The sequence below is a fragment of the Patella vulgata genome, chromosome 7 (genome assembly GCF_932274485.2).
Source record: "Patella vulgata chromosome 7, xgPatVulg1.2, whole genome shotgun sequence".
In the NCBI taxonomy this organism is placed as follows: domain Eukaryota; kingdom Metazoa; phylum Mollusca; class Gastropoda; family Patellidae; genus Patella; species Patella vulgata.
In genome coordinates, this window is record NC_065885.2 from 1,335,926 (window position 1) to 1,357,208 (window position 21,283).

The 21,283-nt window shown below is 34.5% G+C and overlaps 2 protein-coding genes across 3 annotated transcripts in view; both read left to right on the forward strand.

Annotated features, from left to right (window-relative positions):
* The first annotated feature begins 2,578 nt into the window (after window positions 1-2,578).
* On the forward strand, window positions 2,579-8,428 carry LOC126828681 (high mobility group protein B1). Its single transcript, XM_050558610.1, has 5 exons — window positions 2,579-2,736; window positions 3,673-3,824; window positions 4,615-4,891; window positions 5,778-5,884; window positions 6,825-8,428. Exons 1-5 carry the CDS (start codon window positions 2,733-2,735, stop codon window positions 6,972-6,974), a joined length of 690 nt encoding a protein of 229 aa, XP_050414567.1. The 5' UTR covers window positions 2,579-2,732; the 3' UTR covers window positions 6,975-8,428.
* Window positions 8,429-12,020: 3,592 nt separating this feature from the next.
* LOC126828659 (ras association domain-containing protein 1) overlaps window positions 12,021-21,283 on the forward strand; it is a 70,062-nt gene continuing 60,799 nt past the window's right edge. Inside the window, exons 1-2 of one of the 2 annotated variants that reach the window (XM_050558563.2) lie at window positions 12,021-12,252; window positions 13,116-13,825. In XM_050558563.2, the coding sequence (XP_050414520.1) occupies window positions 13,387-13,825 (439 nt within the window). In that variant the 5' untranslated portion in view covers window positions 12,021-12,252; window positions 13,116-13,386. Of the gene's footprint in view, window positions 12,253-13,115; window positions 13,826-21,178; window positions 21,262-21,283 lie in introns of those variants that run through there. The other variant, XM_050558562.2, reaches the window with a different exon arrangement.

Genomic DNA, 21,283 nt, shown 5'->3' on the forward strand with positions numbered 1-21,283 from the left:
CGCAAGCGAATTACTAAACTAAATTGAGCCATGTGTTAGTCTCGAAATTACCTAGCATCAAATATGTTATAAACAACACCATTCAATCCCTTGTAATATAAACTGGTTATTATGGCGTCATTTTACAATTAAATATAGGCCTATATTTGAAGTGTCGGGGGACCCCATTGCATGCACATAAAACCCATTATACAGCCCTGGGGGCAATAGAACACTTCCGCGACAATGCAAAAACAAATACCAAAACTCACAATAGAACAAAGGAAAAAAAAGAAAAGAAAAACCAAGAAAAAAAAAAGTAGCAATGACTACAAGAAAATCACAATAGAATAGAACAATAATAGATTAGTTGACTAGTGTGATTCTCTACATGTAACGGTCCTACTAATAGCCCATCAGTCGGTTCATTTTGTTTATTACAAATTTAACGTCTAATACATAATACATGATGTTGTTTTAATTCAAAATGAAATAGGGTTTAACGTCCTACTGTTCTGCTCTGAGTGAGCTAATGAAGACGTGCATACGCCATACAGTGTGTTATAAGGGGAATTTTGGCCTTACAGCGGTTCTACTCCTCTATCGAATTCCCGTTCTGCCAAGGGATCTATTACGTGCACGAGACCTCGTTTTTTCGTCCCATCCGAACGACTAGACAACTGTCCTTGTCAGGTCTCATCCCTGTACCACTGGCAAGGGGAAACCAGACCGGTTTAATTAAAATTGGGACATTAAACCCCATTTTATACATTTCGTCTTTTCTGGGTTAATGGCGTCCGTTTAATTATTTTTGAAAGGCATTTAGCAATTGATTTATGATATAACACTAGAATACTGCAAAGTGATTGTATCCATACCACGTGTTCTAGTATTATAACATTATATATCACGTATAAATGTAAACAAATTCGTCACCAGTTAATAAAATTAACAATAAACGTTAATAAATCGTGTAGAATATTTTGACAGGTTTGTCACCTGTCGACTCCTGTTTATTTATTATTTTTAAATAGACGTATAACTTGACTCTTGACAAGCATAACGCGTCGAGTAAAATGTTAAAAATAAAAACTATCAGTATCAATATAGCCTTATTCTAAGTACTAGATGTGTTAGTGTCCTACCTGTTGTGTAAATTATCCATTAAATCCTATTTTACTTGTCCAGAGGGTTCAAAGATATTTTTAAATCCAAGTCACATTTGAAAAGCTTTACGTCAGGCTTTTCAAATCATTTAGTTGAATTTTTCCATTTTTTTAAATAAGGTGTGTTAAGATGAAATTTGTATCATCAATTAATTGAAATATTGTAAAATAGTACAATTTGTTGACTAGAATAAAGATTGGGACATATTATTCAGTTACAACAAGAGTGGTATTGAGCCTTTAATACCATTAAAATAGGGGTTGACGGCTCGTAGTTCGAGTAAAACGAGTACAAAGGAGTTGTTTCAACGGATTCAACTTTCACCACACAATGGGTTATGTAAGGATTAATGTGTGTAAATCACGCAGAATGGTTTCTAGAAAGAATTCCATGACAAATCTTTTCACGCGTCATTGGCGTTAATTAGGATATTTTAATGGATGAAAATCTCTTCCTTCAGTATTAAATATATAGGCAGGATATTTAAGCTTCCTTACACGAACACAACATTTTACCGAGAGACAGAGAGCTATATCACGCTTGTCTTAATTTCGAATTATTGAAATAAAATTGTATCATATGTTTTATATACTTTGTAAAATGTATGCCATCCTCAAAGGGCGTGGGGGTTGGATGGCCGAATGGTTAGCGCGGGCGCGTTGTATCATAAGGTCTTCCATTGAGTCAACTGGCGTGGTTTGCCATTGAGTCAACTGGCGTGGTTTCGATTCCCCGGTTGTACGTGACAAGGAGTACGTCCAACCTCGTAGGTTTTCTCCGGGTCCTCCGGTTTCCTCCCACTGCTAAAGACCCCTTCGTGCAAGCGAATTATTGAACTAAAATTGAACCATGTGTTAGTCCCGAAATGACCTAGTTTGTGTTGAGTGGACGTTACCCCCCCCCCCCCCCTCTCTCTCTATTGTATTCTATGTAACTCCCGATATAACAGATTTTTGGTGAGAGGACGATAGTACCCCCCCCCCTCTCTCTCTCTCTCTCTTTGTGTTCCGCTTAAGGAATATAATAATTCAATGATTCGTGACAAAAAATTCAAATTGATTTGAAGTGAGATATTGGCTAACCAATCTACTAATATGTTTATAACACCCATTTTTTCTGAGAAATATATTTTTGTCTGAAATAAATGGCTCGCCTTGCCTAGAAAATAATTAGCATCATCGACGAAAGTAAATAGGATACATCCCAATCACGAAAACAAAGTTTGTGTAACTATCAATTTTACATGTCAATAATTGGTTATTTATCTTCATATTTTAATAGGAAAAAATAATCTGGCTTTGGGGGTTAAATAAAGTGTCGAATTCCCACCCTATCAAGTAATCTGATGTTTTCATTCGATAAAAAATTTGAGAAACCTGCACAGCCCATCCAATCGGTGATTGGCTTTGATCTGGAGTTGCCTCCCTTGTCACACCAGCTTGTGGCGGGAAAATGCATACGGGGCTCTCTTTGTTATAGACCACGTGAAAGGCTCTATATAGTGAGCGTAGCCGGTTTAAACCGCACAAGCTGTAGCAGTTAGTCGACATTACTCTCGCTATCAACTGTTGATAAAATAGGTGAAAATGGGTAAGTAACCGCTAGATTTCTTTTTAAACTATGGTTATCGTCTCTCTATGTGGTGTATCAACGATATATTTTAGCATACAGCTTGTAAACAGACGCCTTGTTTAGTGCGAGAAAATGTTCATTGACAGCTAAAACAAACAATGATCTTGCATTATTTGCACTGCAGACTGTTGTTAGCCATTTTGCTTTTGTTGCAGCTCATTTCATGCGGAAATACGGTTTTGATTCCCGACATATACTGAACTGGAACAAACCATACATAAATATGTGGTTAGACTACATAGATTTTATTGTACTCCTTGGATGTGGAGTTAGAATCTAACTAGATCGGTCCCTAACATTTTGTGTTCGTTCTAGGACAGTGTAAAGGCGCGTCTTCTTATGATTTTTGATTGATGATGAATTCAATGGCTTCAGTAGGCTATTGTTTCTGATACAGCAGTATCACAAATTAGATTTTATAGCGCTCTCACAAATATTAGAAAATTCGCATTCGAATTATTTTTTTAGGGCCTTTTATTTAGGACAGATTTTTTTAAAAGTATTCTTTACCAGACCAGACCTAGTATTGAATGGAAATATTATTTTAAACTGAAAAGCCAATGTAGAATGTAATTCTAAATAAAAGGCTAGGCTAACAAGATCAGAGCTAACATTTTAAACATTCACTGATTCAGAAATAGAAATTAAAAATAGAAAAATATGGTGGTGTAAAAAATTAACAATTTTTAAAAAATCAGATTTTTTTTTTATTTTACAATGTAGACAAGCCAGACAAATTAACTAGGCTAATTTGGGGTGTTGTTCTCATTGGTTGTTTGTTTAATTAATCTGTAGGCATGAAAAGTACTTATAGATTAGGCTACCCTTTTATGTGATAAGAATAAATTAGACTGACCCAAGTGAGAGTCTAATGATAAAGTAATTTATTTTCAGGACGTGCAAAGCCAGCAAGCTCACCCACGAAAGGAACTAAAAGAAAGGCAACGAAAGATGCAAATAAACCAAAGAGGCCCACATCCTCATATTTTTATTTCTTAGAAGAATGTAGACGAAAGGCAAAGGAAGAGGGAAGAAGCATATCAAAGGTTGGTTGATGATTTGATAAAATTATCAGGATTCTTGATGATAATAAGGGTTTCAGGTCAAAGTTTTGAATGACAGCCAAAAAATTTTATTTAAGAATATTTTGTGATAGCCCCCGATCCATTCACTCCTTTTGAATTGTTTGTTCATTTGTGGTTTCTGGGTGTGATGTCTGTTCATTTCTGGTTTCTGAGTATGATGCCTTGTCAATGTATTTGCTTTTGTGTAAATTATGTGTGGAGCCGTCCCCCTGCACTTACTAATAGAATGCTGCCCAAAGAATTTTATTTCATCAAAATATTCTATTTACAACCAGATTTGTATGGAATTTTTGAATCCAAGATTGGCGCCAATAATGTAATCAAAATGCTCTATAGATACAGTCAATGTGTGTCATGGCACCAAAATAAGTTGTTTTCATTCATATCTGTGTGATGTTATAAACAGTATTTTCCCTTCAGAATCGCTAGTACCAAATATTTATAATCTGGGCGACATCCACAAAAAAGTTGGCTATATTTAGTCTAAATTTAGCAAATTTCAGTCAGCAAAACAGATAAATCCTGTTTTCTACGGCTATAATTGTTGTCGCTCGGGGTATTACGCACCATAATAATCACAAAAATGTTATCTATCGTCTGTTGGAATTATTTCAAAATAAAGAAATAAGAATGAAATTTTCAATATTTATTTTGCCGTATCTATTTTTGAACTATTAAGCAAGAACAGTCAGATCTTTATCTAAATCTTATATAATGTATCTTTTAAAAAAATTTTCTCTCGTAATTTTAGATTGCAGAATTCACAAAAGAGTGTTCATCCTCATGGAGATCACTTGAAGCAGACGAAAAAAAGAAATTTGATGACAAGGCAGCCAAAGATAAATTAAGATTTGAGAAAGAAATGAAAACTTACGTTCCTCTACCCGGAGAAAAAGTTGGAAAATCAAAAAAAGATAAAGATGAAAATAAACCCAAGAGAGCACAGTCTGCTTATTTCTTATTTTTAGCCGATTACAGAGCAAAAATGAAGGCAAAGGGAGTCGAAAATAAAGACATTATTAAAAACGGTAAGATTGTTTACAAGGGTTTTGTTTTATTGTAGATGGTTAATCTCTTTGTCCCTCTTTTTTGGGGGGGCGGATGTGTGTGTGTGTGTGCACACCACACCACCTGCCCAGCTGCTAATCGTTTTGTTATCAGCGACTCTCTTCGAAAAAAAAAGTCTTACTACTTCAACAATTCCAGTCCGATCGTCATGTTCCCTGGATAATTGTGCATCGATTAAAGGAATTTGATTTTTGATATGTCACAAGTAGGGTAGGGTTCTGGGTCTATAGTCGTCTTTGCTATCCCCAGGGTCCATTCCACGGGGGAGACAGTCATTGTTTGCAAACATTATCATAATTGAACGTACAAGCTGCTATATATTCCGGTGTACGTAAACAATGACATGGCCAATGAAATCATCAAGGGCAATTAATTTTAATTTGTAAAAACCCCTGTAAAGGGAGCCAGAGGTTGGTGGAGCGGAACAATACCGCTGGGGATACAGAGAATGATGTGGTTTATTGTATGCTCATGCTTATTTCAGATTGGTATTTGTTCAAAATGCCTACATTTAGAACTGAGATTAAGAGAGAGAAATAGTGTTTACCGTCCACTCGACACAATGTAGGACATTTTGGGACTAACACATGGTTCAATTTTATTTCAATAAATCGCTTGCGAGTAGGGGTCTTTAGCAGTGGGTGGAAACCGGAGGACCCGGAGAAAACTCAAAAGGTTGGACAGACAGCCCTACTCCCTATCACGTACAACCGGGTAATCGAAAAACCCTGTCAGTTGACTCCGTGACCTTATGATACAGCGCGCTCACGCTAACCATTCAGCCATCCAACTCCCCTAGAACTGAGATTAGCAATTTTAATGAAGTTTAAATGTTTGTATTTTCAGCTGGGGTAGAATGGGGCAAGTTAACAGCTGAAGCTAAGAAACCTTATGAAAAAGCCAGTGAAGTTGAAAAGAAAAAATATGATATTGCCATGGCAGATTACAACAAGGTAAATTACAGGTCATTTTGGGACTAACATAGTTTCTTTTATTTTACTACTAGCAGATGACCGGACGCTGCATGGGTTGTGCATATAACCCGGGACAGCCCTAGTGTAGCCACCAGAACAGACAAACAAACGACAGTCCCAAATATTAGTATAGATGATCGCATGTGCAAATTTCTCGTTAATAAACGTCTGAAGCATTAATGCGCCCATTACTTGAAACGATTAAAACGGAACTAAAAATACATCTGTTTACTTGTGTACATAACCAAGGTGGATTGATGTAATTAAATAAATGGCAGGAATGGTTTACAAATATACATTACTAGAAGAATGACCGGCTTCGCTCGGGGGTCATAACCCCGAAACAGGATGTGGTAGACTAACGCCACCTGGCCTATGTTACTCCCCGGTCCGAGCTACCCCTATACCCCAAATTTCAGACTCGGGACAGACCTAGTGTACTGCCAACCCTGAACAGACAGACAAACGACAGTCACAAATATTAGTATAGATTATTAAAGTTGTCTAAAAGCAGCATATGCATCTTTTTGTCCAGTCATTCGGATGGCCGAAAAACTGAGGTCCTGTGTAAACATTGGCAGTTGGAATTCGATGTAAGAGAAGGCCATAGTGCTACTGCCCGGACAAAATTTCCCTCATAGCACACTGTATGTTGTATGCCTGTCTTCATTAGCCCAGTAGGATGTTCAACCCAATTTCATGTCTTGAATATACATAGTGAAGCGTTGTATGGGGTGGGTGTGTCAATCCAAATTTAGTTTGAGCTGATGTATACTCCGAACTCTTATCCAAGTTTGGCATTTAATTCTATTTTGTTGAGCCGAAGGTATCTTATCCAAGTTTAGCATTTAATTTATTTTGAGCCAAAGGTATTCTCCGAACTCAAGTTTAACATTTAATTTATTCAATTTTTTCCTAGGGTCTTAAACCACCAACTGCTAAAAAGTCGAAACCTGAAGTCAATGGAACAGATGAGGATGATGAAGATGATGACGAAGAAGATGACGACGAGGAGGAAGAAGATGAGGATGATGATGATGACGACGATGATGACGATGATGATGAATAAAAAGAAATGGTTGTGTTAGATGTTAAAAATTGTTAGTTGACTGTTTAAATAGGACTCGAGACTAGTTTGAACAATTGGATTGAAACGAAAGACGACGTAAACACTGTGAGAGTTCGTTTGGCCTTCAATTAGTTCAGTTGATTACCAAGTCCGATATTGTATAAATGCCTTTTAACAGATTGTTCCCGATCGTCTTCCTGTTATTGTAACTATGTTTGTTGTTGAAACGAAACCATGCCAAAGATGTAAAGATTCTAAAAATTGACATAAACACATGCTCCAATTGTAATTAAAAATCTCAAGTTAGTAATGGCTGTTCAAGAAGACCTTTATTGACGGGAAATATTAACGATTTGATCATATTCGAGTTGTATGACACCATTTCATAAATTTTCATATGGAAGGTAAAATCTGTGGATTATTCTTCCCTAATTAATATCACTGCCATGACATCATTGCTATAAAAAGATCTACATATCAAATAATAATTTGCGAACATCTATCTCCAAAATTGGTCAGTTTTCAATGACATACAGAATAAAAATAAAAAAATAATTGACTTAATGTAAAATATCACATTCCATAATTTCAGAGAAGTTGATTTTATTTATCCAAAAATTATAGCTTGAATGATTATGAACATAAGTAAAAAATGTGTATCTTGCTGTCATTATGAATTTCATTTTAAAAAGTATTTCAATGCTTTAATTTCTGAGAAATGTATTTTGCTTTTAGAATAATTAACAGTTGTAAAAACTATTTATCACACCTCTCAGGGAAATATGTGTCGCCTTTCGATCGGGATCATTGACTAGTTGATGGGAGTTTGAGTAATAAATATATTTTCTTGTTGAATACTATAGTGCTCTGATTTGAATTAAAATGATGTATTCTAATTGTTTTCGCGGTTCACACTCGGCAATATTTTTTCTTAGAGCTTTAGTCAGAACACTTCATAGCGTCAACGGAAACATAAAATCCCTGACGAAGGTCCAATTGCTTGTGTAAAAGCTACAATTCTTTAACCTATAGAATTTTTATTAACACAATCGAAGGTTGGTTACATCAACAATGTTTAAAAAACATTCTGTTGAAGTAATTTGTGGAAATGTTGGAGAATTAAAGGTAGCACAATAAGCAAGTGCCGTTTAAGAACAACCATGCAATGTCGTAAAACGATGTTTATAACAATTTTACGTGATCACAAGAATAATAAAATTCTTTCACTCGATTTGTAGAAATATTGCCTGTGTGTGAACTAATGTTCTAGATTAAATGTTATAGTCATGTTGTCATATCATCCATTTTGTTTTACCATATATAGATATAGTGACATTTTACAAACGTAGTCTAGTTTAAATCATATTACCATCCCTCTCCCCCACCCATGCTAGCTCATTTTATGATGTGTTCATTTTAAATTTGAAAATGGATAAATTCACTTTAAAAAAAGATTTTTCTCGTTTTGATTATTTGATTCACAAGACTTTCTGACATAAAGGTCTAAATGCATAAGATTGAAGAATAAAATAAATTTGTAAATACCTATGGACAAGGTGTTGGGTATGAATAGAATACCAGAAAGTGCTTGCTTAAAAAAGCTGGAATGGTCTGGCTTGTAAGTGGACAGGCCTATCAAGTATTTTGGTTTTTGGTCTATGGGTTGTAAGTGGACATAGACTTATCAAGTACTTGTATAACCAGTTATATAGTTTCATGGTTAAAACTATATTAGCTTCTAAACTAATACCACCAACACACTTGAATTGTATCTTGTTTTAGAGCAGTACTTATAAACCGAGATAGAAATGTGGTTTAACGTCCACTCGATACAAACTAGGTCATTTTGGGACTAACATGGTTCAATTTTATCCCAATAATTTGCTTGCGTGTTGGGGTCTTTAGCAGTGGGAGGAAACTGGAGAAACTCCATGAGGTTGTAGGTGACAAGGAGTCTTATAAACCAATTGGCTAGTATGTGGTATAATTTGAAACAGAGTAATATGCAGAAACACTTCTGTGTTGGCAAATATGTCCCTTTATACTGACCGGTTGTACGTGACGAGTAGTAGGGTCGCTTCTCCAACCTCATGGGTTTTCTCCAGTTTCCTCCCACTGCTAAAGACCCCTCCACACAAGCAAATTATTGAAATAAAATTGAACTATAATAGTCCTGAAATGACCTAGTTTGTGTCGAGTGGACGTTAAACCCCATTTCTCTCTCTTCCTTAATACTGAACACAAAGATTGATAGAAAGTATGTAGGCCTTAAACAGATGAACAAAATGTTGACTCCGTGCTATGAAAGATTTCCTCCCTGAATTACCTGAAGTGTTATAAAGGGGAATGCTCGATCTTGAAACATGTTTTCTATTCACTCATGCATACCTTGTAGTCTGAAATCCCCTTTTCACTCGTTTGTCAATATTTTTGTACTTAAGAGACTATAATTCCAGTAAGTTCAATCGTGTGTCCCCATCATCCGATTGAGCTAATGAAGGACAGGCATAATGCCTTACACAGTGTGCTATGAGGGAAATTTTGCTCGGACAGCGGCACTACAGCCTACTCTTCTATAAATTCCAACTGCCAAGGAATCATTTACATGCGTCGTGCAAACCAATATGTACATGAGACTCTGGTTTTGCATCCCATCCGAATCTATATGTTTTCCTTTACCAAGCCCTGTTTATGTTTATACACTAAAGATGTAGGAGCTAAATCTGTCTATTTAACAACTTTATTTGGGGGTTAGGTGTAAATATTAAGGCCAACTGCAGATTTAGTCACGGTTGCAAGATGTAAACAGTATTGTTGATGGGACTGTGAGTTAGGGTTGAGGTAATGGTTTTGTCTGGGATTAGGGTTAGCACTAGCATAGTTTACATCTTGTGAAATTTGACGAAATCTGCATTAAGACCTATCCTTTTCTTTTGGCTTCAGTTTTGTCCCATTATCTATTTGTGAATTATCTAAATCTTACATAATGCATTGTAAAACTGAAATAGTTTAAGAGAGAGCAAAAATGGTGTTTAATGTCCACTCCACACAAACTAGGTCATTTTGGGACTAACATGGTCCGGAGAAAACCCAAGAGGTTGGACAGGTGACCCTACTCCTTGTCACGTACAACCGGGGAATCGTAACCCCGCCAGTTGACTCAATGGCAGACCTTATGATATAGCGCGCATATGCTAACCAGAAATAGTTTAAGAATGCAGATTTAGTCTTGCCGAATGAATATTTTTCGTTTACAAATACATTATCTAAGAGCTAAATCTGCAAAATACAGGTCTTTCTTTTTTGCCTCAATGTTATATAAATCATTAATTAGACAATTATTCACATGACAAGCCCATAATCAACTCTCTAGACTATTGGGTGGTTGTGATTTTTGATGGATTGAAACATGATCGCCATTTAATAATTTAATTTAAAAATGGAAATGTTAGCAATGAAAATCGAGACGACTATTGTTATCAAAACACATTAGCTTGATAACGTTGAGAGAATACTCTTCGAAACGTCGCCCTAATAAATAAGTAGCTGTTTTTCCATAAGTATGTGTTTTTTGTGTATTGCTCTACCCAGTTACTAAATGCCTCTTAAAGATTATAAAAACATTCATAACTTCTTCTTTGATTGGCATTTAGTAATTGTTCATAATAACACAGGGTACAATTTTTATGGATACACAATTACTGAGTTTAATACTAAGCGACGTTTCGAAAAGGATACTCTTGTCTTTATCACATACCTGTATCATTTACTTGATAAAGACGAGAGTATCCTTTTCGAAACGTCGCTTAGTATTAAACTCAGTAATTGTGTATCCATAAAAATTGTACCCTGTATTCATAACTTCACTCAGAATGAAGTAATTTGACTGAAATTTTCAACATATTCCCTTTTCAATATCTATTTTTTAATTATTATAGCGAGAACTGTCTGGTCTTTATTTAAATCTTAAATAATGCTTCTTTAAGTTTTTTGTGAATAAATGGCTTCCTCAACAGGTTCCAAGTTCACAAAGCATTTTCAGACTTAAGTCAAAAATTTACTCAACTTTCAATCACTGTTTATGAGAAATATCTGTGATCCAAAAACACAAACTTTGCACATAGTTTCTTATTGGTGTATTATATATATTAATTAAAACAACAAAAGTTTCATAAAGGGCTATATTTCAGTTTTAAAAAGGCGAACAATTTTGAGTAAATTCTTAACTTAAGTCTGAGAATGCTTTGTGAACTCAAGGCCCGATGAAATGATATTCAGATTGTCTGGTCTGCAGAAACTAGGTGGATGAACACTGACATACACAATACTATGAAGGAAAATTTGCCCGGCAAGCAACGATTGCGGCTATTCTTCGACAAATATCAACTTTTGGGGTTCTTTAAATTGCATATGGCTCTATTCTTTGCAACATTAAAATACAGAAAAATGTGTCTAAAGCATATTAATGCAATAAAATGTATAAAATCAATTGTGACCCTAGAGCCATCAACCCCGAACAAAAACGACAAACATAAATATTAGTATAGAATAGGATCCCATATTTTCACGACACGATAAAAACACCAATATGGATTGAAATGGACCAATATTGAATTCTAATTAGAATTTTCGAATTTCATGGAATATATAGTGTTACAGTACCTTAAATTTAATATTAGGCTATAAATTCATTGAATTATAGCCAAAGACGTATCATTGACATTTCACAAATGAGTAGGCCTAATACCAATCTATATATTTTGTGGACAATAAATCTGATAAAAGGATAATTAACATAATTCATTTGATTTAAATTATGTTTAAAAAAATCTCTTTTTAATTTAAAACCCAACACATTCCCTTTAAATTTAGACTCAATCAACAAGACATGTTTCCCTATACTATCATTTGGACGATCGGCTGGATAAACAAGACAAAATGAAGCTTTGTAAACAAAAATTATTTCTTTATTCAAAATTTCAAAAGAATTTTTATTAAGTTACTCATCGATCAACAATTTCAGTTAAAGATCGTTAGTCATATTAATAGCAACTACTGATTATATGATAAATAATCTATTTAAACAATTTTAATTCAAACATTTAAAAAAATTATCCTGCTTCAAAACGGAGAACTCTTCAATTTTGATAAAGTGGAGGAAAGGAAGTTAAATGTGAAATAAAAATGGCGGCTGAGTTAGACGTGCATGTAAGAAGATAAGATAGGCTCTTTGTTCCGTTTTCTGTAGGCCTACTGATTCTAAACTAATAATTTTAAAGTAAGTGTTTTAACTTTGAATATATATTTATCCTTAATTTAAAATCGATTTAGATTATATTTCTTTGATTTGTTAGAAAATGTGTTCAAGTAAAAACCGTCGAATAAGTTTGTAAAAATTGAAACTCGATTCTCGACCTTCGGTACGGAAGTGAATTGAGTTTGTTGTCATGTAGATGTTGGATTTCCTTCATCAGTGAGTCATTTGCTAGCGTGTTCATTGTTTCATTGGTCAATCCTAGATTTATGTAAATTAATAACAGAACGTGAGAGAATAAAAACGAGTGCTAGATTTTAAATTTGTTTTATTACATCAGCATCAGCTTATTCAGTGCTGAATTTTATTTGACATACTTTCTTTCAAATCTACACGTGTACCATATTGTAATTGAATGCTGTCAGTCCTAAATTTAAAATTTCTAATATAACATATTTAAATTTTAAAACGCTGTTTTCTTATTCACTCCTTTGGATATGATCATTAGATCAAAAAAACGATAAAAATATACCCTTTATTATCATATTATGTACAGTAACCTTGTTAAGTTGTTAGGTTCCTGTTCTTGACAGATCGATCTATAGACTATTGGGTACATGTATACTCATTCTGACAAAAATTGTGTATTGTGACTTTGTGTTACTGTTGGAAACAAAAAATTTCAATTTGAGAGAAAACTGCCCATGGTGACATAAATAAAACAAAATGTGACTTTTCACAATGTTGTCAAAAATGCAGTAAAGTGCAGACTGTCACATTTGAGCAGTGATTAAAACGAGACCAAGAATGTGAAAATACCGTCAACTTGTGTGGAGGAATGTTATTGGCTATAAAAACTATATTTTGTTTTGTTTACAATTTTACAGCAACTTCAAGATGGAGAATTGTGGATGAGACAATGTGACATTCGAATGTTACACATGAACTAATTTTAATTTCTTTCCTTCCTTTCGTTTTCATACTCTAAAAGTGAACTGTTAGGAGTCAAAGTTCGTGTAAAAAAATTGCGACCAAATGTCAAGAAGAGATGTTAGCTGGCAAAGATAGCAGTGAGGAATTTGTGTGAGAAAAAAAAATATTGTGAAATTTGTTAAGAGTGAATTGAAACAAGTTATTTTTCAGACTGTTTTTAACTGTATGGCCAGGCAGTTCTTAGAGCATATTTATGTTTCGGAGACTGGGAAAGTAATGGCAAGATCGAGTCCCTTGTCCACGGGTAATTATTGTGAGAGTACACCATCTCCTGATGTTTTTGGACTAATTAAACGCAAACTAGTGAGAGTTCAAGCTAATATAGAACAGAATTGTAAAAGCGTGTTTCAAGCCGTGCAAGGTATCGGACAGCAGACCCCTGTCAAACGTCGACTTGGTAACAGGAACTCTAATAATAATGTAAATGACCATGACCTTTCGTTGCCGTGGCCCTGTCAAGAACAAATAGAAATGGCCCAATTTTTCGGACAAGGCTCAGGAAAAGGCCATCATTATCTTCCTTGTCAGTTATATAATCCAACATGGTGTGATTATTGTGGTGATTTTATTTGGGGAATTTCTAAACAGTGTGTCAAGTGTACAAGTAAGTAGAATTTTAATTCATTTCATATTCCTGAACTGGTTTCAACTTACAATTTACATTTACAAGTGCTCGACAGCAAGGAGTGTTTCTCATACTCAACATGTAATATACATTGACTTACAAATATCTATATCACATATTATATATTATTCATAAATCACCTACTAGTAAATAACGGATTTAACTTCTCAAACATAGAATGTTTAAATATTTTATCTGAATAGAAAATAGCTTTCGGAATTTCTTATCATATATTATACTTGATCAAGTCGGAAATAGGGCACATGTCACAGGCATTATATCATACTAAACTTCAAACATAGAATACTTAAATATTACATTATTGTCATTGCGACCGATTTCTAGGTGCCAAAGAATAATTAATTTATATAGCGCCGACAATTCAACTTGGTGAGCTACTCTCGGGCGTTTTATATAAGTACAACTAATATTATAAAATTAAAACAAGCACAACACATTGATCCATAAAATAAAAGACATAAACAAAAAACGGAGAATATTATTTAGTACACATGGTAAAAGTCTGATACAAACACTGCTAGAACCGTATTCAATCAGTTGTATATTTGATTAAAAAGTTTGGTTTTCAGATACTTTTTAAAACCTTAACAGAATAATTTAAGTGGAGCGACTGCAAAAGATTTATCACCGGAATAGTGATTTAGCTTCTTTAAAATGAAAGTTGCTTTCTTATGATACAGTCACATGATCAATCGTGAAAATAGCGCGTCACAGGAACCAATCCAGACTTTATATTTTATCACTGTTTTATTGACACCTTTAATACATGTCCAGTGCAAATTTATGAATATCGGGTAAATGTTTATTCATTAACTCAGATATTTTCTCGTGTATCATTTGGTTCAAGGCTTGTAGTGTAGGTCCTACATGATATATGAAGGATAGTCTGATATTAAGGTCTATTTAGACCTAGAGACAGGAGTGTCTTTAATTGTACACATGTTGCTACATTGTATGTTAATTGAGGCAATTATTTTTTATGTATCACAGTATTTTAATGTTTGAGCTACACATACATATACATTAACTATACACAGTCAACAACACCACAACATCAACAACAAAAAACAATCAACAACACCACAACATCAACAATCAACATCACCACAATATCAACAACACCACAACATAACAATCAACAACACCACAACATCAACAACAAAAAACAATCAACAACACCACAACATCAACAATCAACATCACCACAATATCAACAACACCACAACATAACAATCAACAACACCACAACATCAACAACAAAAAACAATCAACAACACCACAACATCAACAACACCACAACATCAACAATCAACATCACATCAACAACAAAGAGTAACCCCACAGATTTTGAAAGAGATCACACAAGAGTTTGACAACTAAATGAGGTTATTGTTTTACATGTACTTACAGAGTATTTAGTGTACATGTATATTATACAGTATGTATAAAATGTCATGTCATTTTTAATGATTGTATCATTCATTTGATGAAGACTAGATAATTCTCGTCAACAAAATTATCACTCCATAATAAACAGTAATTATATTTGTGTGTATTTCTATTTAAATAAGTAAAAATACCATTGAAACAATTTATCCGACAGTGCCTTAGAAATATAAATAGGAATCGTAGGGGGACCACACCACGCACAAACAACAAAGTCAACAACACAGAATTCATTAATTAGTGAAAAAATATTGCAATTTTTTAAGATGTCATATACATGTATACTTTTAGTAATTTCTGTTTTTCATGTACCTACATGTTGTAAACATGTAAATCATGATGTAATCGTAATATCCCAGAGCTTTAATATAAACAAACTTCTAGATAAAGAATGTATGGAATAGATAAATCCCCATCTCTCATCTTAATGTACAAGCTGTGATATCTTCTCACATAATACCAAGATACAACCTATTTGTACATGTACCGATAGACCTACATTTCAATTATTGAATTTATATTTTAAATTTTATGCATCAAGGGGGATCACGTGGCTAAGTGGGTAAGACGCTGGCTCACGAGCCTGGAAGTCGGGTGTTCGATCCCTGCATTGGCAAAGAAAGTTCATCCAGATTTTCCGGCGTGGTTTCCCCTTGTCAGTGATGCAGGATGGAGGGCCTGACAAGGACAGCTGTCTAGTCGTTCGGATTGGACGAAAAACCGAGGTCCTGTGTACACATTGGCATGCACGTAAAAGATCCCTTGGCAGTTAGAATTTGATATAAGAGTAAGCGATAGTGCCGCTGCCCGGGCAAAATTTCCCTCATAGCACACTGTATGGCGTATGCCCGTCTTCATTAGCCCAGGTTAGGAGCAGACGGTAGGACTTTAAACCCCATTTCATTTCATTTCATTTATCCATCAAGATTTCTTATAGTTTGGTTATCATTAAAATGTAGTACATAGAATAATCCATTTGATAGAATCTCAAAACTGTACAGACCTATCTATGTTTATTAGCAGATCAGTTAAACACACTATTTTATCCTCATTCTGTACATACATGTACACAATGATATTAAATCAGCTGTTCTGTTTAGACCTGACAACTGTATATCAACTCAGATTTTCAGTTTTACTACATACACATGTATTGATTATTTGATTTCAGAATTTTAATAATATTTTAAATGTTATCTACAATTCATCCTACAGTTAAACACAATAGCCTATTTTATGATAATTGTTCAAATTGGTATGTCATCATCAAGTGTAATGTAAATAATTATATTGTTTGTATAATGAATACAGGATACATATATATTAAACTATAACACATACATGTAAATAGAAAAACAGCTAATTATTTAATTGGACAACATTTCGAAGATTATCATGTATGTGTTCTAGTTTATTGCTCTATCCAGTTACGAAATGCCACTTCAAGATTATGTATATTATTGTATGTGTGAAATAACACGGTACACTACACAATTATTGGTACATGTATATTTAAGTAGGGTAATAATCGATATATACTTACTGGTGTATTGGTAAGTTACATCATATATAAAACATTTATATACCTCAATAATACACAGTTTTTTTACTATACAGCATCAACTACATGTACAACCGTATCTACAATGTATTTTGGACAGGACTCGTTTTCAGGATAATGGTTTTTAATCATCATGACTACCGATATTGTCACGCTACAAATAATAGTTGCTGACATAGCGATTCCCATGGGGGGAAAAGCACTGATCAGCATTATTGGATCAAAACATTTTGTCTAAATGAAGATTATCTTATGGTTGATATTTTTATTTTGTTTTCGTAATTAAATGTTAAATAATCTGAGTATTTTTTAGCGTGAAATAAGCTGTGAATAATTAGATATAATGTACATGTATGAAGGGATTGGTAACTTTTAAGGGATTGTACGATTATATGAAAATTCCTCTGCACCTTATTAAAATGTCTTTCTTTCCCTTCCTTAAAAAAATATCATTTCATCAGATGATTTAGAATTTTTGTTTATTTAAAAGTTTTTACTACTAATCATGTCCTGTTTGGGACAAAGTTAAAATACATGTAACACAAAGTAAATTTTTGTGGATAGGTCTACATACTACAGTATGTTATGTACTGAGGTGGACAGGGCTTAAAGGGTCCTGAGAGGTCAGGGGCCCATCAGCCCAGATTAAAATAAAATGATAATTAAACGCATTATTGCACCTACTGAAATATATAATGGCCTAAATCTGAGGAGAAAAAGGATCCATAAGTGGAGTGGAGTAGGTTTTTTTTCTCATCATGTCACATACATTCTTTCATGTCGATTATTTGGGCCCAAGGAAATCAGTTGATCTGACGACCCAGAGCTACCCAGTCTGCCCCTAAGTATGAACATGTACAAAAAACTCTGTTAGAATGGTGGATTATAAATACAGTTATTGATATAAACAACTATCCAGCTAATTTATAAATATACATGTAAAGCAGACCTAACCGTGGTTGTAATAGATGAATTCAATTTACCGGTAGTAGAACCTGTTAAGCTAGACAAGATATGTTATTTATGGTAAAGTCGACAATCATAGCATGTGTTTAATCTCCTTTATCACTTCTCTCTCTAGCTACTAGTTTAAACACTGCTAAATCTATTTCTTAAGTCCAGTTCAAGTTTTGTCACGGTCGCGCTGAGATGTAAATAAGGTTAGCGCACATGATTGTTTGCGAGATTGTAAGTTAGGGTTAAGGTAAGCATTGGGGCTAGGTCCAGGGTTAGGGTTAGGGTTGGGATTAGCGCTAGACCCGTTTACATCTCGCGACCAACATGTATGACAAAAAGTTAAGCTTGCCTTATCATTTAGCACTAACCCCCAGTAACAGAGAGTTTAGATTAAAGTAGCTATATCCTTGTTAATTTATAAAACAATCCTTATTCAATCTTTTATCACCTCTGTTTCAAAGTCTAATACATGGTTTACATTAAAGATACATTATGGGAGATAAGATAACGAGCTGGCTGTTCTCTCTATAATAGTTAAAAACTACATAATGTAAAGGGAATTTGCTGAAAATTTCAATCAAATTGATTCACTCTGAACAGAGATTTTAGTGATTGAATTTTCGGCTTAGCCTCGATCATCATTACTAAAATCGGTACAATAAAAAAACATAGTCTCGATTATCCACTTCATGATTAAATCAAGAATGAAAGTGGAGCAGCAAATTGTATCCTAATCAAGTAAACATCGCAGGCTAGCGGTGAGTGTTGATTATGGTCGGGATAGGTTAATTAAACATGCATTATGCAAGAGCAAAATCTGCTTATTACAAGTCTTTTTTTAGTCCTGAAATGTTATCTAATTGATAATTAAATCAGAAAAAGTGGATAATCGAGACTGTGCTGTTTATATTAATGATTTTAGTAATGATGACCGAGACTATGCAAAAATTTCACCTGCTTCTTTCTCGGCTCATAGTGGATCAATTTGACTGAAATTTCCAGCAAATTACCTTTACACTATCTAGTTTTTAACTATTATAGCGAGAACTGCCATCTCTTTATCTTATCTCCCATAATGTATCTTTAATGTCTAATTAATAATTTAGATAAAGAAAGACCTGCAATAGGCAGATTTAGGTCTTGTAGAATGTATGTTTAAAGAAATGAAATGGAGTTTAACGTCCTACTTTTCTGCTCCTAACCTGGACTAATGAAGACGGGCATACGCCATACAGTGTGCTATGAGGGAAATTTTGCCCGGACAGCGGCACTACGGCCTACTCTTTTCTCGAATTCCAACTGCCAAGGGATCTTTTACGTGCACGCCAATGTGTACACGGGACCTCGGTTTTTCGTCCCATCCGAACGACTAGACAGCTTTCCTTGTCAGCCCCTCCGTCCTGCATCACTGACAAGGGAGAACCACGCCGGAAAATCTGGATGAACTTTCTCAGCCAATGCAGGGATCGAACACCCGACCTCCAGGCTAGCGAGCTAGATGTTTAAAGAAACATTGTTGTAATTAATAAATAGAAACTATCCTCAACCAGTCATGGAGTTCAACATATCATAGACTTATATAATCTCATCCAGTCTTAAAACATGTTATATTTATTAGGGACATACTTGTATACTTATTCCATCTTACATCCGGTTTCCTCCCACTGCTAAAGACCATATGTTAGTCCCGAAATGACCTGCTTTGTGTCGAGTGGACGTTAAACCCCATTTCTCTCTCTCTCTCTCTCTCTATTCCATCTTACATGTTGTACAAAACTCCCCATTTCTCAAATACAGTGACTAGTCGTTTTAAATGGACAACAAGTGATGTACAATGTACATGATGACATGCATGTTTGAAATTGAATTTTGAAAAAGTCGAAAATACTGCTGTCTGGTCAGAATTTTCCTCTGAACACACTGCATGATGTATGCCAGTCTTCAATAAGATTGTTTGGTGTAGAAGAGTTGGATGTTTGTTAAACTCTATTTCATTGGGACATGACTACCCTACATGTACCGTATGCAGTCCATGTACATGTAATTCATGTCTGTATGAGATAAGACAATATAGGTTCTAAACTATATTTAGTGGCCTAGATAAAGGCTATTATTACACTGTTAGATATAGTCTATATCATTCTGTTACATGATTTATCACAATTAAAACAAGATTATCTTTCAGTTTTTACTTCAAGAGAAATGTCTGGAGTGTTTTATTTATGATATGGTTTCAATGGGATACGTTGGTTTTATCAACTGAGTCATTATTATATCAATGTACATAGAACAGATTCCTTCTCCACCAGTCTTCGTTAAAAACACAGAATCTCTGTTATTCACCTAAATTAACAGGTCATTATGGGATATTAGATAAAGAACTGACTGTTATCGCTGTAAAGATTAAGAAATAGATAACGTAAAGAGAATATGCAGAAATTTTCAGTCAAATCGTTCAACTCTGAACCATGATATTAGCGATTGAATTTTAGGTCTAGCCTCGATCATCATTACTAAAGTGGTACGATTAAAAACAAAGTCTCGATTATAGATTTTAACGTTAAATCATCCATCAGAAAATGTATTCACATCCAGTTAATATCGCCGGCTAGCAACATCGAGGGTTGATTATGGTCTGGATAAGTTAATTAATGTCTAATTAATAATTTAGATAACATTTCAGACCTAAAGAAAGACCTGCAATAGGCAGATTTATCTCTTGTTTAATTTGAGTTGAAAGACTAGATAGCAAATCTGTATCCTTTCCCCTGGTGTGTAACTATGTACATGTATCTGAAGCTTGGTGATATTTTCAGCAATGGTATCCATTTTCCATGTAGTTTCAGGCATTATTAAAAAAGAATTTCAAAAATCAAAGGAAGATCATTTTGACAGGGAACTCGTGTATCAATATGTGTGTGTCTACAGTGTCCAGAATGTTTATATGAGGACCGATGAGGTGTAATAGATAGTATAACTAACTACATATTGTTTACAAGAAGGCTGGAGGGGAGTATGTGATGTTGATAGAAATACATTGTATGATTGTTTGTATTATGTGATGTTTCCCTGTTGACATCATCTATTAATAGACTGTGACACGTTTCTATTTATAGATATAATTATTAACAGGAAAGTAATTACCTGTATAAAAACAGATTGTTGTTTTGTTGTCCATGTTGACTTTTTGAGTTAGTTTGCCACAATTTTCAACCTGGTTTTCCATTGTTGTTTGTGCAGAATAGAGGGCTCTCGCAGGAATGGTGTCGCGGGTTCGATCCCTTCATTGGCCGAGAAACTCCATCAGGATTTTCCGACGTGGTTCCAGGGGTGCAAGAACAGCTGTCTAGTTGTTCGGATGGGATGAAAAACCAATTACCAATTTCCATAAATTTGCTGGCGCCCAGCCTTCTGAATCTTTAACTACGAGGTGTAAAAATATTAAATTTACT